Genomic DNA, 15711 nt, shown 5'->3' with positions numbered 1-15711 from the left:
AGCAGAAATTGACTTTTCTGCCCTGCTTCTTGAAGTGACAGTCTTTATTATATGTCAGTACTTGTTAGTGCAGCCTATAGGGGGCAGTGATAGCATGTTTAATAAGAACAAAACAACGCCCCATGACTAGTCACCCACTAATTAGCATACTTCAAAGCTCAGTTTTTTAACTTGTTTTATTAAGATTCAAAAATCTTTAAGTAATAAAAGTGGACTTGTTGGGAAGTACATAAAGGGTTAAATAAAGACATGGTGGTGGTTTGGGGGGGGGGGGGGAGCTGTCAGGTTCTCTTTAATGTTTTTTTTTTTTTTTTGCAAATACCTTAATTTGCATGTAATTGTGACTCACAAGTGAGTGTATTAGTATAATTGATACAGGAAGAAGATATATCTTTGTTAGCCAGTAGACAGAAAAATATTTAGGATTTGAGAGTCCTCAGTGGTTGATACCTTTTATTGGCTAACTGAAAAGATGGTAACAAATTGCAAGCTTTCGAGACTATTCAGGTCTGCCTAATGAAGAGGTGTGAGTAGGTCTCGAAAGCTTGCAATTTGTTACCATCTTTTCAGTTAGCCATTAAAGGTATAAACCACTGAAGACTCTCAAATCTTAATATTTTAGTATAATTGGTAACTGTTGGGCAGTAATTGACATTGTAGCTGTTTGACCCCCCAGAATAAGTGCTCATGCACATAAGATCTGTAATACAGAACCTATATGATTCTGAGTCTCAGTAAAGTACAGTATATAGGTACAGAGATGGTTGTTTTATGGATTGTATGAGTGGTATCACAAGCTACATGTCTTATAAAGTTATTCTCAAGAAATATTCCTTCTACAGGACATTGGGTGCCTTGTGGAGTCACCATATGGCGGCATACTGTGCCTTTGGTACCGTAATAGAAGTTGGCATCATGAGATACATAAGGTTATTGCTATTCCTGACCTATTTTGAATTCTGAATTTGATGATAACTGCTGCATACAATTATATGATGGTTTTGTAGAACTGTTCCCAGATTTGGTCTCCTTTTGGTGGTTCAGCGGCACAGATGTATAATCTTATCAAGACGTTGCAAAATGGTGTCTTAAAGTGAAGTGTTATTTTCATTTTCATGCCACTGATTAGCGCAATATTGTTAGCCACTTGTCTTCTGAGATTTCTTAAAATAGGCTCAAAATGTAACTGTGCATCATTGCCTATTAGTTGAAACAAATTCCTGCCCTCTTTGCAATTAGCAGACACTTACAGCACCGGCTCCTCATGATCTGTGGCACAAATTATACAGCCTTATTTTTTATAGCTTCTTTGTTCCTCATAAATAATTATCTGGAAGTTCTGCAGACACAGAAATTCTAAACATGATTCTATATTCCGGCACTTAACCTCACGATCTGTGCGGCATTACAACAGTCATTCTTTTCCTCTTGAGCCGTGTTGTTTTTCACTCACTGATTTGCCCTGTACATTGGTAAAACTAGTTAAGGGGCCTTAATGTGTAAAATGGGAACATTTGAGATCTTGTTAGTTCAGTTTACTCTAATTGATGGTGGAAATCTGATAACTGCGATCAGGTATAGGAGTCACAAATTGTCTGTTGTGAATGATGACTACATCTGTATATTAAAGTTTATATGGATAACTCCCCCATATAAATGAGATATTGTTTATTTAGAAACTATAGTGTGCTGGAATGGATCAAAAATTGTAGCCAAGAATGGAACAAAATAAGGATCAGCAGGCGCCATGCTAAATCCTGCAGGATACAAGTTTGTCTTGGATGCACAAGAATAAAGAAGATATAAAGAAGTCATGTTTGATTTAAAAACGGTGTATGTTTCCTCTACAACTATCGGTTCTGTTTCCTTCTTCCCGGAGGAGAGGAGGTCACTGACAGGGCTTCGGTAGGAGTCAGGGATGCACTGGAGGCTCGAACCTCGGCATCATTATTCTTGCCTACGGGATAAGGGAAAGCCAGGGTTCCCCACCAGTTGCAGGGTCGAGTGTGGGTCCCTGTTCATAGCCACGTCCCCAGATCGCCGTATCCGGCTTGACGATGAGGCTGTCACACTCACATCGGGAGACTCACGGCCAGTTGGTGCATTGCGGTCCATGATCGGACCGAGATCCATGGATGTCTGCATGACGTTTCAGGACTCATTCAGACATACGTTTTTTACATATGTGTTCTATCTGTGTTTTTCACTCACAGTCTGATGCTAATCACTACTCATGGATAAGCGATGAGGCGGGGTAGTGAAGAGGTCCGAGGTGAAAAGCCATGAGAGTACGTTATAAACAGAGGGGTGAGACAAAAAGCGTAGTCAGGAAACAGTCTGATGTCAATATTCCAAGAAGATAGCGGATAATAACAAAAGGGCTAGGCAAACGGATGTCAAGACAAATCCTAGATCGAGCAGCAAAGATCACTGTACCAGACAAAGAGCACAGAACTACCCTTGGCATCAATCAAAGGCAGAGAGCTGGTTAAATAGCCAGGTGATTACTCTGGACAAGAGACACATGGATGAAGCCCCGGCACACACTGGTCCTGATTGGACACTGACAACTCAGCATCCCCAGCATCCAGTTGGACGGCTGAGCTGTCCATCACAATGCTAACAGCTCAGCACACCCCATTCCTAGATTGGACGGAAGAAGTGTCATTCACTGCATCCAGTCACTGAGATAGGAGGAATCATGACACATAGAAGTCATACTGTACATATTATAGTCAAAAAGTCGGCACAAAATCACAGAGACATATCCGATTTTGATCCGCATCTCGGATCAACGTTGCCAATTCAAGTCTATGGGTGTGTGAAAAAAATCGGAGAGTACTCGGATGTCAACCATGTGCCATCCATGTGTTGGCCATTGCTCACCAACTGATAGGAGAAAGCTGAGAATACTCCATCAGTTTTTAAGGGGTTTTTGCATATGAGAAAAACTGAAGAAACACACTGATGGTAACACCTGACCCACTGATGACAATTTAATCAAAACACTGATCGAGGTGGGTCAGTTTTTTTTCGTAAAACAAACATCACTAACATTTGAATGAAGTTTTAGGCTATGTTCACACATCGTTTTTTTCAGCGATATTTTTCGGCAGCAAAACCTGATCTCTTGCCAGGAGGTTGTTCAGGATTTTTGTTGCTGTTTTCTTGCTTTTTTTGTGTGTATTTTTTCACTGTTTTTTCACTGTCCTATTGTCTCTGTTATGCATGTACATAAAGTTCAGTGAAAAAGAAAAATCTCATTCTAGTTTAGGCACAAAGAACGCTGAAAAAACTTGACACCTGCGTTTTTGGTGCGTTTTTTTCACCGTTTTTGTCACCACCCATTACTTCCAATGCGTGAAAAAATGATGAAAGAAGTGACATGCTCTATTCTGCAAAAAAAACATGCAAAGCACAAAATCCTGAATAAAAAAAAACCATGATGTGTGCATGAGATTTCTGGAAATTCATAGACTTTGCTGGTACTGCAAAACGCAGATGAAAATTTGCATAGAAAAACGCATCAAAAAACGCTTGCTCCTTACATTTTACTTCTTATAGATGGTGTGCTTCGGAACAAATGGATAATCAGCTTCTTGTACACTGCAAGATTACCTGTCTCATTCCGGCGTGCTAATATGAAAAAAAGCAGATTGACGCCATATACTGACATTTTTTTTCCATTTGTGCTGTACTGACTCATCAAAGATCTTCCAGCCAAGTAGGAGTTAATAGTTCACTTAGCAGTCAGCAAGCACATTAGGGTATGTTCACGCTGAGTTTTTATTTTTTTTGGCTTAATAATCCATGTCCAAAAACAGCACTAAAAAAACTAAGTTATTTGTTGTGCATATTGCATACTTGTGGTCACACGACCTCCCGCTCCCTGAAGACAAAAAATGCATTGATGTTTTAATTGCATTTTCACAGTGGAAACATAGTAAAAACCCATGTAATCCACAAACAACTTTATCTATACAGCCACGTAATACACAGTTTGCAAAAAAGGAGTTTTATTTAAAATCTGACACATACAAAACCGAAGCTGAAAAAAAAGCAATAAAAACACATGTAAGAAAAACATACTCAGAAATGCAGCAGAATATGTGCAACATCTAGAGCTCACCAAATACTCATCATGGGACTGAGCCTTGTTGTCGTGAGCCCAGCACGTGTCATTTTGCTTTCTAATTACATGGAATTACCTAAACAAATTCAGATGGTATCCAAAACCGAAGTGAAGTCTTGGCCAAAATGTGTTTTCCAATCTAAACTCACTAGAAAATATTTTATTGCTTTTAAAAAGTACTTCAGGGGTTGGCCACTGAAAAAAAACTCTGTTCCTGGTGTATATACTGTAACAACACCTACCTACGTGTCCATTTTATTGTTGGCCCCTGGAGCTCAACATCCGGGCCACATGCTAGACCCAGAAGAGTGTTTCCTTTGTTATTTACGTCATCAGCCCCCTCCTCTAACTCTGACATAGAAGGATATGGACTTATCTTATAAAGTGAGTGGTCAGCCAGCCCCTTTCGCAAATAGATCTGATGACATTTTGACACAGGAAACGCTCTCCGGTGTCAATTGCAGGAGAAAGTGGAGCTACCAGGAGTGACGGTGAAACAAACACCTTGGTGGAGCTTTGCTAATACAAGGGCATTAGTAAGTTATATAAAACTTACTATCAGGACCTAGACCCCACGGCGACTGACAGTGAAAGAGACACATCGGTGAAACTCTGATAATACAAGTGCATTAGTAACTTACTGTATTTTGCGGATTATAAGACGCACCGGATTATTAGACGCACCCCAAATTTTATGGTGCAAAATAGGAAAAAATTTATTTATTTTAAATAAAATGGTGCACCTTATCTTTTTTACCTGGGGGGCAGCGGTGATGGAGAGGGGTCGCACATACCGGAGATTGGTGGCGGAGGCGGCTGCAGCAGGAGTCGGGCGATGCTGCGGGCCCCGTCCTCAGAAGTGTCGCTGATTCAAGGTGGTGGATGTGGCGGCGGTAGCGGGGCAATGCTGAGGCCTCGTCCTCTGAAGAAGTGTTGCTCATTCAAGGCGTTGGTGGTGGTGGTGGCGGCGGTAGCGGGGCGAGGCTGCGGCCCCAGTGGTGGCGGGGCGATGCTGCGGCCCCGGTGGTGGCGGGGCGATGCTGCGGCCCCATCCTCAGAAGTCGCCGGTGAGTGGAGACGAGATTCCCTATCCCGTACATAGCCCTGCGCTGTGCTTCGGCAAAATGGCCGCCGGAACATGCGCAGATCGAGAGACGAGATCTTGTCTTGGGAGATCTCAATCTGCGCACGCTATGGCCCCGCTACCGCCACCACCGCCTTGAATCAGCTACACTTGTTCTGAGGACAGGGCCAGCAGCATCGCCCCGCTACCGCCGCAGCCACCACCAACCTCCTGTATCTGGAACCCCGATCCGACGCTGCCCCCCCAGGTAAAATACCATAAGTTTGCATTATAAGACGCACTCCCTTTTTCCTCCCAAATTTGGGGGGGAAAAGTGCGTCTTATAATCCGCAAAATACGGTATATAAAATTACATATGTAAAGGGAACCTGTCAGGTCCGCTGACTGTCTCCAACCACTAGTACACTGGATTTCTTTAACCAGATAAAGTGCTTCATGGGACTTATTAACACTGCAATGTTTGAAAACTGAACATTAATCCTGCATCGTTGTATCTGCTAAAGCGGCAGGACTAGTCTAGTGGGTTGTCTCTTCAATGGACTAGTCCTGACTTGGATAATATAATTATGACTACTCCAGGAAATGGATAACCTGCTGGACTAGTCCTGCCTAAGCAGCATATGCAACACTGCAGGATTAAAGTTCATCTCTCAGCTTTAGTAAGTGTCCATTTATATTATCTGATCTGCAGCACTAAATGACCATTGAATATCAAAAGACTGACCGTCACTTCTAAACAGAAAACAGGAGTGTACAGGTGCTTACTAAGAGTAGCCATCTCCATATATAACTAACAGATAAAGTAGCACTCTGTAGCGCTATAGTATGCAAACATGAAATATATGAAATTTGAATTGCATTACTGCTCAAGAAAATAGTAATAATTGAGAATACTTAGTGCATAAATTGGCCAATTCACGTGTACCCAGCAGCCACGATAAGGTGACTCTCATTGCTGGGAACCTATCTAATGGGAATCCTCTCTTAGGCTGAAGCCTACATGCATATGGGAAAGTAGGCTCCTGCTATAATTAAGTCTGAGGGGTGGAGTGCTCAGTCAGAGAACCTATGTATACAAATATCAAAACACTGACCGTCACTTCCAAACAAAAAACAGGTGTGTACAGGTGCTTACTAAGAGTAGCTATCTCCTCGTCTTCTCATTTGGCAGGTGAACAGCGGCCTGCTAAGACTGAACGATTATAGTGAAACATTCCTAGGAGCACTTGTTCACGATAATCATCCAGTGTAAATGGATAAAAGCCCAATGAAACACTTTATCCAATTATTAGCAGTTGGAAACAGTCAGGGGACCTGAAAGGTTCCCTTTAAATATAACTTTTTTGAACCTGGTCAGCCCCTTTATTACTTCTAAAATTTTGGAAGACAAAAGTTTATAATGCACAAATAAACACAACAATGGTGCTGAGACACAATTATGGCACATGTGTACACTGACATCAGCTCAATAAACAGTAAGTGAGAGATGAGGACTTTTAGGGCTGCCAGCACCCATGTCCAGCAGGCATAATTTAGTAATGTAGACACAATACATGGCTTCCAAATGATAAGGATCAGCAGCTGCAAGAGGCTGGTCCACCACAACAAAGGAACCGAGTGTAAATTATTAATAGGAGACTCTCTGCTGTGTTCTAGTGTCCAAAATAAACAGTGTATATGGCATTGGAGTCACATTTCTTGCTACCTTTGGCATTCTGCAATGTCATATATCTCTAGTCACCAGAAGCAGCAATAAACGTTGATGTTGTAGTATATTACAACTATCCATTTTTCATCTGATTTTCATTGTTTTGTCTTGGTACTGCTCTGCCTTTGGCTTCAAGAGTCACAATGCATTTTCTTTACCTCTTATCTAGGCCAACAGCTATTGATATTTACCCAAGACTTACTACAGCAAAAAGCATTAGATAAGCAGTCATGTCCCACAGGACAGAGTAAATGAATAGACGCCTCTGGTCATTATGGGTTAACATCTACTGGTGTAAGATACTAAAATGTCTACTTCTCTTCTGAGATGTGTTAAATAACCTAGTGCCTGTGTATAAATCTTCCAGAAAATTAAGGGTAATGTAAGGTAACCCATGGTCGTAATCTTCTATTTTGCTATGGTAAAGGATAAAAGATAAGTGGCTTTCCAGCTGATGGGGATCTAAAAGCCTTGAAGATGGAAAATTGCAAGAGCTCAACTGATAGGACAGGAGGTGTGAGACTCTTCTGCTTAAGGCTATGTGCCCACGTAGCAGATTTGATGCAGAACGTTTTTGCCTTTCTTCCCACATGCAGATTTACATGCGTTTTTTCTGCCAGAGAGAAGCGTTTTACCAGCATGCATTTTTTCCAGCATTTTTCCAAGCAATTTTGAGCATCACTTGGAAAAGTTCTTGACAAGTTGGTCACACAATAATAACAATAATCTTTTTAATCCAACCGGCATGGATTTATATTGTGTGACCAACTTAGATGCTTTAAATGCTGCATCTATAGTAAAAAAAAAAAAATTAAAAAGTTAAAAAAAAAAAAAAAAACCTGTATACTCACCTCTCCGGTCTGCTCCCAGCGGCGCCCTCTCTCCTCGGTGTCCCGCGGTGTACTTGCAGGACCTGCAGTGAGGTCATCTAGTCAGCTGATAGTCACGCGACCATCACCTGACCGCTGACATCAGCGGTCGCTTGGCCATCAGCTGACTAAATGAAGTCACCGCAGGTCCTGCAAGTACACCGCGGGACGTCGAGGAGAGAGGACGCCGCCGGGAGCAGACCAGAGAGGTGAGTATACGGGTGTTTTTTTTTATTTTTAACTTTTTTATTTCTTTTTTTCACCGCGTGGTAGCCGGGATGAAGAGTCTCCTCTTCATCCCGGGTACCACACACGCCGCGATTACGCTGCAAATTTGCGGCCATTGAATTTAATTGAAACGCAGCAAATCCACATATACCTGCGGGTTTGCTGCGTTTCAATGTTCCTCAATGGGCGCGAATTTGCAGCGTAATCGCCGTAGAAATGGTCATGCTACAGCGCAATGCGAAATCGGCGCGCTACTTAGCACATCATGTGTACAGCACATCCGAATTCACATTGCTCTGCATGGCAGACGGTTTTACAAGTGTTTTTGCGGCGTTTTCGCGGCTGTAAAAAAGCCGCAAAACGCTATGTGGGCACATGGCCTAAGGGTATGTTTACACATGTTTTTTTTTGTGTCACACATCTGCTGCAAAACCTGATCTTCAAGGGCATTTTGTTCAGGATTTTTCTTGCAGTTTTGGTGCATTTTTGATGCGTTTTTTCTGTTTTTTTTTCACTGTCCTTCTGTCTCTTTTTATGCATGTATATAAAGTTCTATGAAAAAAGAACCCCATTCTATTTTGGCATCAAAAACTCTGATACAAATTTCGATGCATTTTTGATGCATTTTTTTCACCACCCATTATTTCCTATGGGTGAAAAAAACGCTGAAAGAAGTGACATGCTCTATTTTCCAAAAAAATCATGCAAGGTACAAAATTCTGAACAAAAAAACATGATGTGTGAACAGAGAATTCTGGTTTCCCATAGACTTTGCTGGTACTGCAAAACGCAGCTGAAAATTTGCATAAAAATCTTCATAAAAAAACGCTGAAAATACCATGATGTGTTAACATAGCCTTAGAGAAATCAGTCCAACTTTCATTTTTACACCACCTTTAAAGAATGTGGATCCTGGTTGGTTGTCAAAAGTGGAGGCTTTTATCTTGACACACTTTAGATAGATGAATTCATTTTTGTTTTTATAATATCAAATTATTTTATACCGAAACTACCATAACCCCTACTCTGATCAGCCTTACAGTATAACCACCGGTATAATATTGTATAGGTCTCATTTGTGCTGTGAAAATACCGCTGATGTATTGAGGCATGGATTCTGTAAGACCTCTGAAGGAGTCCTGTGGCATCTGGTGCCAAGGTTTTACCTTGCTGTCCTGTAATTATTTTTTTTATTTTACTCACTTATATAGTGCCATTAATTCTACAGTGCTTTACATTATCGGCACTGTCCCCATTGGGGATCACAATTTACATTCCCTATCAGTATGTCTTTGGAGTGTGAGAGGAAACCAGAGAACCCAGAATAAACCCACACAAACACGGGGAGAACATACAAACTCCTTGCAGATGTTGTCCTTGGTGGGATTTGAATCCAGGACCCCAGCATTGCAAGGCTGCAGTGCTAACCACTGAGCCACCATGTTGCCCAATGGGTCCTTCAACTTGTTTTTTCCTGATCAGATTGAGATCTGAGGAATTAAGAGACCAAGTCAAAACCTTGAATGTAGTATCCTGTTCCTCAAGTCATTGCTGAATAATATTTCCAATGAGGGAGGACACATTATCCTGCTGAAAAAAAGGCCACTTTTATTAGGGAATACTGTTGCCATGAAGTAGTGTACTTTGTCTAAAACAATGTGTAGTAGGTATTCTGTGACAAAGTAGTAGCCATATGAATGTCAGGACCTGTGTTTTCACAGCACAACATTGGCCAGTTCATTACACTGGGTCTGCCAGCTTGCCTTCTTTTCATTGTGCTTTTGGTGCCATCTCTTACAGGCTACATAACACACGTGCCATCTTCTTCCATTGTACTGTGATTTCATTCCAGTGCTCATCTGCCCATTGTAGGTATTTTCAGCAATTGACAGGGATCATCATGAGCGCACTGACAGGTCTTCAGCTACGAAATCAGCTGCCAAGTGTTGTGTTTTCTGCCAAATTTATATAATAGCCTACTGGGATTGTACGTAGCCTTCACTCTCCACACACAACAGTGAGCCTCTTGTGCCAATGACCCAGTCGCTAGCTCATTGGTTGTCCTTCTTTGGACCTTTTTTAGTTAGCACCTACATAGTAGAAACACTGCAAGAAGACCTGCCATATGACGACCTGCCATTTTAGAGATGTCCAGCCATCTACTCACCATAATTTAGCCCTTGTCAGTCACTTAGGTCCTTATGATTGCCAAATTTTCTACTTTCTTATTTCCTAAACCTTGCCAAATTCCATTGTAACAAAATATTCAATGTTGTTCATTTCACCTATCAGTGGTTTTCATGATATTGATTATCGATGTATGCCGCAAAGACTATAAAAAAAACTAACTGAACTTCATCCTTAAAAAGTTGAATAATTAAACCTGTTTTCTGACCAACTTTATGGATAAGTCCTATTGAGTCTTACTAAAAGTGAAATGAAATGTGACAGTACCATCACGAGATCGATACACTACAAATTAAAGAATTGAAAAAAAAGATTGACTTGAGAAGTCACGTCATGCAACTTGAGTAGCGCAAAAGTTTCCAGATCGGTATCACAACGCCTCATTGTAGAATCATGGCTAGCAAAGTGAATTGAATAAAAGGCTTAGGAAAAAAAAAGAATTTGTAATTTGAGTCGTCCTTGGCTGCCGATCTCCTCTTTAGTTAAACTGCCTGTAGAGCCCAGTATGTGTTATCAGGTAGATCCTATGTCTCTGACTACAAAAGACTCAGCACATCTCTGTTTTCCCTTCGCAGGTACCACATGTTTAATTGCTTTGTTATCTGACAAAGAACTCACGGTGGCAAATGTTGGGGATTCACGCGGTGTCTTGTGTGACAAGGATGGAAATGCTATTCCCTTATCGCATGATCACAAACCATATCAGCTAAAGGAAAGAAAGAGGATTAAGAGAGCTGGTAAGATCCTGCCCGCATCAAAACACCTTACAGGCTTCAGCTTTACACACACCAGAAGCTCCAGAGCGGAGAACTCACAACATCTCGCATTTGGCTTTAATGTTAGTGCCCAGACTATTATTAGTATGGATGTAATGAATGCAATTTATCAGATTGTACACCTATATGTTATCTCCCATGAAGACACCCCTATGGACAACAGATTGTTGTCAGAACACAAAAAAAACATGACTATAGGTCCATTTACATGGACTGACCGGGGGTATGATATGACCGCCGATCCGTAAACTTTTACTGATCAGCAGTCTTTTGAAAGCCTGTTTAAACAGGCAGACCAAAGTGAACGATGCGCACTGAGCGATCTACACCAGCTTGCCCAATGTGCATACTGTACGCTGCCATAGTTCTCGGCAGTGCAAGTCTTGTCTACACAGGGCGATGCACCGGCGAGAAGGATGGTTTTTTTGCACTGTACAAGAGACCGTTTAACATGATGAAGGAGCATTTTGCTCGTTCATCAGGTGATCAGTAGCCTGTTTACACTGCGTTTTTAACAACGCTCGTTCACGATTCTCTTGCAGTGTAAATGAAGCTTTAGGAGTTGATTTAGGTTAGCATTATTATGTAGGTTTACCGATTAAGGGCGGGTTTACACTGTGTGAACTGCAGTTGAGAACAGCTGGCGATCGCTACACGTTTGCCAATCAATGGTAATGTTATAGCCAGTTTAGACAAGCCGACAGCACTTCACGATGACCACAGAATGATCAGTATTAGATTGTTCTGTGCTCATAAGCTGTCATTGTTTTCCGCTAGTGATGAGCGAATATGTTCGGTTAACCCTTTCGGCGAGTATGCTCGGGCGAGTACCGAGTATCTTCAGCGTACTCAGTGATATGTTTGAATCACTCCAGTGGGCATGATTTGCGACTGTTTGACAGCTTTAATACATGTGAGGAATGCTTGTTTCTTTCGCATTCCTTACATGTATTAAAGCTGTCAAAGAGTTGCAAATCATGAACACTGGAGTGATTCAAACATATCACCGAGTACGCTGAAGATACTCAGTACTCGCCCGAGTATACTCGCCGAAAGGGTTAACCGAACATACTCGCTCATCACTATTTTCCGCACATCATTGCTCTTGGCACGCTGTCGACCATGTCTTGGAACCCGCCTCAAATAGGTTTATATGATGTCCGACAGAGCCCACTGTGACTCCGCACGCATCATTACAGTCAATGGCGCCTTCAGCTCATATGCCCCAATCCCATTTCTGGGGCCTCAGACATAACCCTAACTTGTCTGTAGTTTATAATAGTTTACCGTCACACTCAATGCTGCTATTTTCTTAAATCATTAGAAATGTATTTTCATAGATGTATTCACAATATGTAAGTAGCTGATCTTTGTTATGTTTCTGACCCTTATTTCCCACCTTATGATATAAATATTAGATAGTAAAGCTTTATACAACGCTGTGGAATAGGTTGCTGCTATGTAAGAAACTGAATATGAATAAAAGATAAAATCATTGCCTTCAAAAGAGGGAGAAATCCTGTAATACAGCTAGCAAAGCTGCGCAGAGTGCAGATTCTGCATATCTCACCTGTAAATCCATCAGTGGCCCCTATGTAGTCTGTAGAGCGAAAAGTGGGCAAACAAATTAGATGAATATCGGATGTGCCCGACGAATACAGCTGAGTCGGCCGACCATCTGGTATGTATGGTGATGTTCTGTCTCTCCCCTAGGGGAAAATATTTGGGGAGAAAAGGTTCAGGCATGTCAGATTTTTGGATTTCCATTGTGAAAAGAAGAATTAATTTTGCAACCAATGGCATGGCCTCTTTAAAGCAAATCTGATGGCAAATTTTACAATACAGCCTGCATACATTAATAAATCTCTTTTATAATCCATGTCAGAATGGCTGTATAATCATTTTTGAAAGTTTATACTCAATCTCCACCCTTCAGATTATACAGCCATTCTGATATGGATTTTCATAGTAACTACGCAAGTCACATCAGGTCTACCTGTTTAATAAGGTATGCAGGTTGCATTGTGAATTTTGGAGTAGATCCACTTTGAAGTCCTCATTTTCACATTATTGATACTGTGCCATATTTCTTAAAGTGACAAGTAAAACAGTTGTAGTCTCCGATATACTGTAACAAGTTCTCCAAGGTGCATAGAAACACTACAAGTAAATTTTCCATATAAAACCGCATAGAAGTTTTCCAGGAATAATTTATGCCATTACATTTTAGTTTTCCCTTGATGGAATAGAGATTTGATAGGATGGATGAATGTGAGATGGAGAGAGATATAAGATCAATTAAGAAAAAAAATGTTGAAATGTACAAATAAGGTTGTGGCTGAAGAATGGATGTGCGCGCTCTATAGACACAAATTGAGAAAAACACTGGACGACCATAAATAATTCCCATGTGTATACAGCTTTATAGATTATTCTCAGGTCCTGGATTCAGCTTTATTGAAGGCTTACATGAAATGTAAGAAAGCACATAAAATGTATTTATTGCTCAAAAAAACTAATAACTGAGCAAACAATCCTGATCACTGATTCATTCTGCAAACCTCATACGCAGTTACCAATGACCTGAAAACCACTTTTAGAGAAGCGGCATGCAAACAATGATGTGCCGAGTACGTGGTGTTCTCATTTATTCCCTGTGATTAGTCCCTGGAGAATTAGGAGGCATCACAAAGATTTCTCTACCGGTATGTGCTGTGATCAGCATAACATTTAGCCACAACTCCGTCTGTGAACTGCTGTTTTGTTGAGTTGCTCATTCATACACAGAAATCGTTTAAAGAGTAACCGCCATTTTTTTTTTTTTTTCTTCCATAAATCAATAGTATATGTCACAATCAGAAACTTTGGAATATATATTTTTTTGTGAAATCTGATTCTTTCTCCTCTAGTATTTCTTCATTCTCAATTTTCAGGTAAAATTTCTCATAAGTGAATACAGATTTCCCCATTATTGACATAGGAGATGACAGTTGGTGCTCATAAAGTTCTATGGAGAATTGCAATTGTCGTTTCAAGAAAACTTGCAGCAGAATGTCTATCCTTTCTCCATAGAATGTTATGAGCACCGACTGCCATCTCCTATCTCAGTAATGGGGAAGTCTGTATGCACTGACACAGAGTTTACCCATGAATTGGGATTGAAAGATCAGTCCTGAAAGAGAAAGAAGCAGATTTCTCTGAGAATATGTATCCTAAGTTTGCTGGTGGGGTAACGGTGGTGTCAGAATGGCCTTTAATAGCTAGCTGAGTTTATTGGAACATAAAAGTAATAACCAGCTCATAATTTACCTTATAGTTCATTACTGTAGACAGATGGAAGCCGTCCTGACATTACGAGTTACTTCAATCATGCAGGAATGTACTCGCTATTGTGTGGAAATTAGTGAATAATAGTCTCATTGTTTTTTGCTTTCCAGGTGGTTTCATCAGTTTCAATGGTTCTTGGAGAGTTCAAGGAATTTTGGCAATGTCTCGTTCTTTAGGGGATTATCCCTTGAAAAATCTGAACGTCATAATATCAGACCCTGATATCCTGAGCTTTGACCTCGACAAGCTACAACCAGAATTCATGATCCTGGCATCTGATGGGTTATGGGACGCCTTCAGCAACGAGGAAGCTGTCCGGTTTATTAAGGAACGTCTGGATGAACCTCACTTCGGAGCCAAAAGCATTGTGTTACAGTCCTTCTACAGAGGATGTCCTGATAACATAACAGTCATGGTAGTAAAGTTCAGGAATAGTAGTAGAACAGATGAACAATAAGTTATTTACTTATGTACAGACGGACTTAAGGCAAACAATTTTATTTTAACTAAGTAGGAAACTGTGGAAACATTATTGAGATTGCCTCATGACTCCATATCCATGTCCTAGACCTTATCATGGGCTCATGCAGCTATTCAATCCATCAACTGTAAACTTATGAGCACACAGAAAGTATATACTATGTGACCCAACATTGTTACATTCTTAATAAGCAATTGTCTGTATTAAAAGAAAGTGTTACCTCTTCAAGGAGACTTTAAAGCATTGTTTTTGGGTGGAGGTGAGAAGGTATCATGCTGCATTATAGGAGATTTGAGATCCATGCCACACTGTCAATGAATAAAGTAAGTGTTCACTTTTACCAACCATTTGTCTAATGTATATCCAAGGAGAGTCCTGGTGAAACATTGTAAAAAAGTTGTAAAGATGTATTATTATTATTACTATTATTATAATGATGATGTCACTGCTAATTTAAAGCTTACCTGCTGAACTGTTTGCCTACCAATCTTCTATGGTTTGTTCTCATTATTAGCACATGAAGAGGAGACTCCATACTTTGATATTTTAAAACTTGGATGATAGACATCTAATAAAATCTCCAAAACAACCGTGACAAACTTTGGTGTTTTATCATAACTAGATTATTAAATTTCTACATGTTGGTTCCAGGAATGACTATAGCCTAGCTATAAAGACACTCCGACATACAGGTGCTTTAAAATTTGATCCCCAAGACACTACAGCCTATATGGATGTGATGAACGCATTATTCACTAAGTAAGTGAACGTTCAGAGACAAAACTTAGGAACATAAGTACTGCCCTGTGGCATTAACAAAGATATCTTGCTCATGGGATAATCTATGTGACCAGTTTGTCTTGACCATTGTGGTCAAAGTTTTAATCATACAGTATATCACAATAAGTTATAAGTGACA

At 40.5% G+C, this 15711-nt stretch overlaps 1 protein-coding gene across 1 annotated transcript in view; it reads left to right on the top strand.

Moving 5' to 3' along the window:
* Positions 1-15391, top strand: part of PPM1L (protein phosphatase, Mg2+/Mn2+ dependent 1L) — a 291218-nt gene extending 275827 nt beyond the window's left edge. Inside the window, exons 3-4 of the mRNA XM_073674810.1 lie at positions 10784-10945; positions 14422-15391. Of these exons, the coding sequence (XP_073530911.1) occupies positions 10784-10945; positions 14422-14768 (509 nt within the window). The 3' untranslated portion in view covers positions 14769-15391. The remainder of the gene's footprint in view (positions 1-10783; positions 10946-14421) is intronic.
* The last annotated feature ends 320 nt before the right edge of the window (positions 15392-15711 follow it).

The sequence above is a fragment of the Phyllobates terribilis genome, unplaced genomic scaffold (genome assembly GCF_046119375.1).
Source record: "Phyllobates terribilis strain yellow unplaced genomic scaffold, ASM4611937v1 Scaffold_3__8_contigs__length_932513732, whole genome shotgun sequence".
In the NCBI taxonomy this organism is placed as follows: Eukaryota; Metazoa; Chordata; class Amphibia; order Anura; family Dendrobatidae; genus Phyllobates; species Phyllobates terribilis.
Note: the sequence above shows the minus strand (reverse complement) of the source record. Positions and strands in the feature narration are given on the sequence as shown.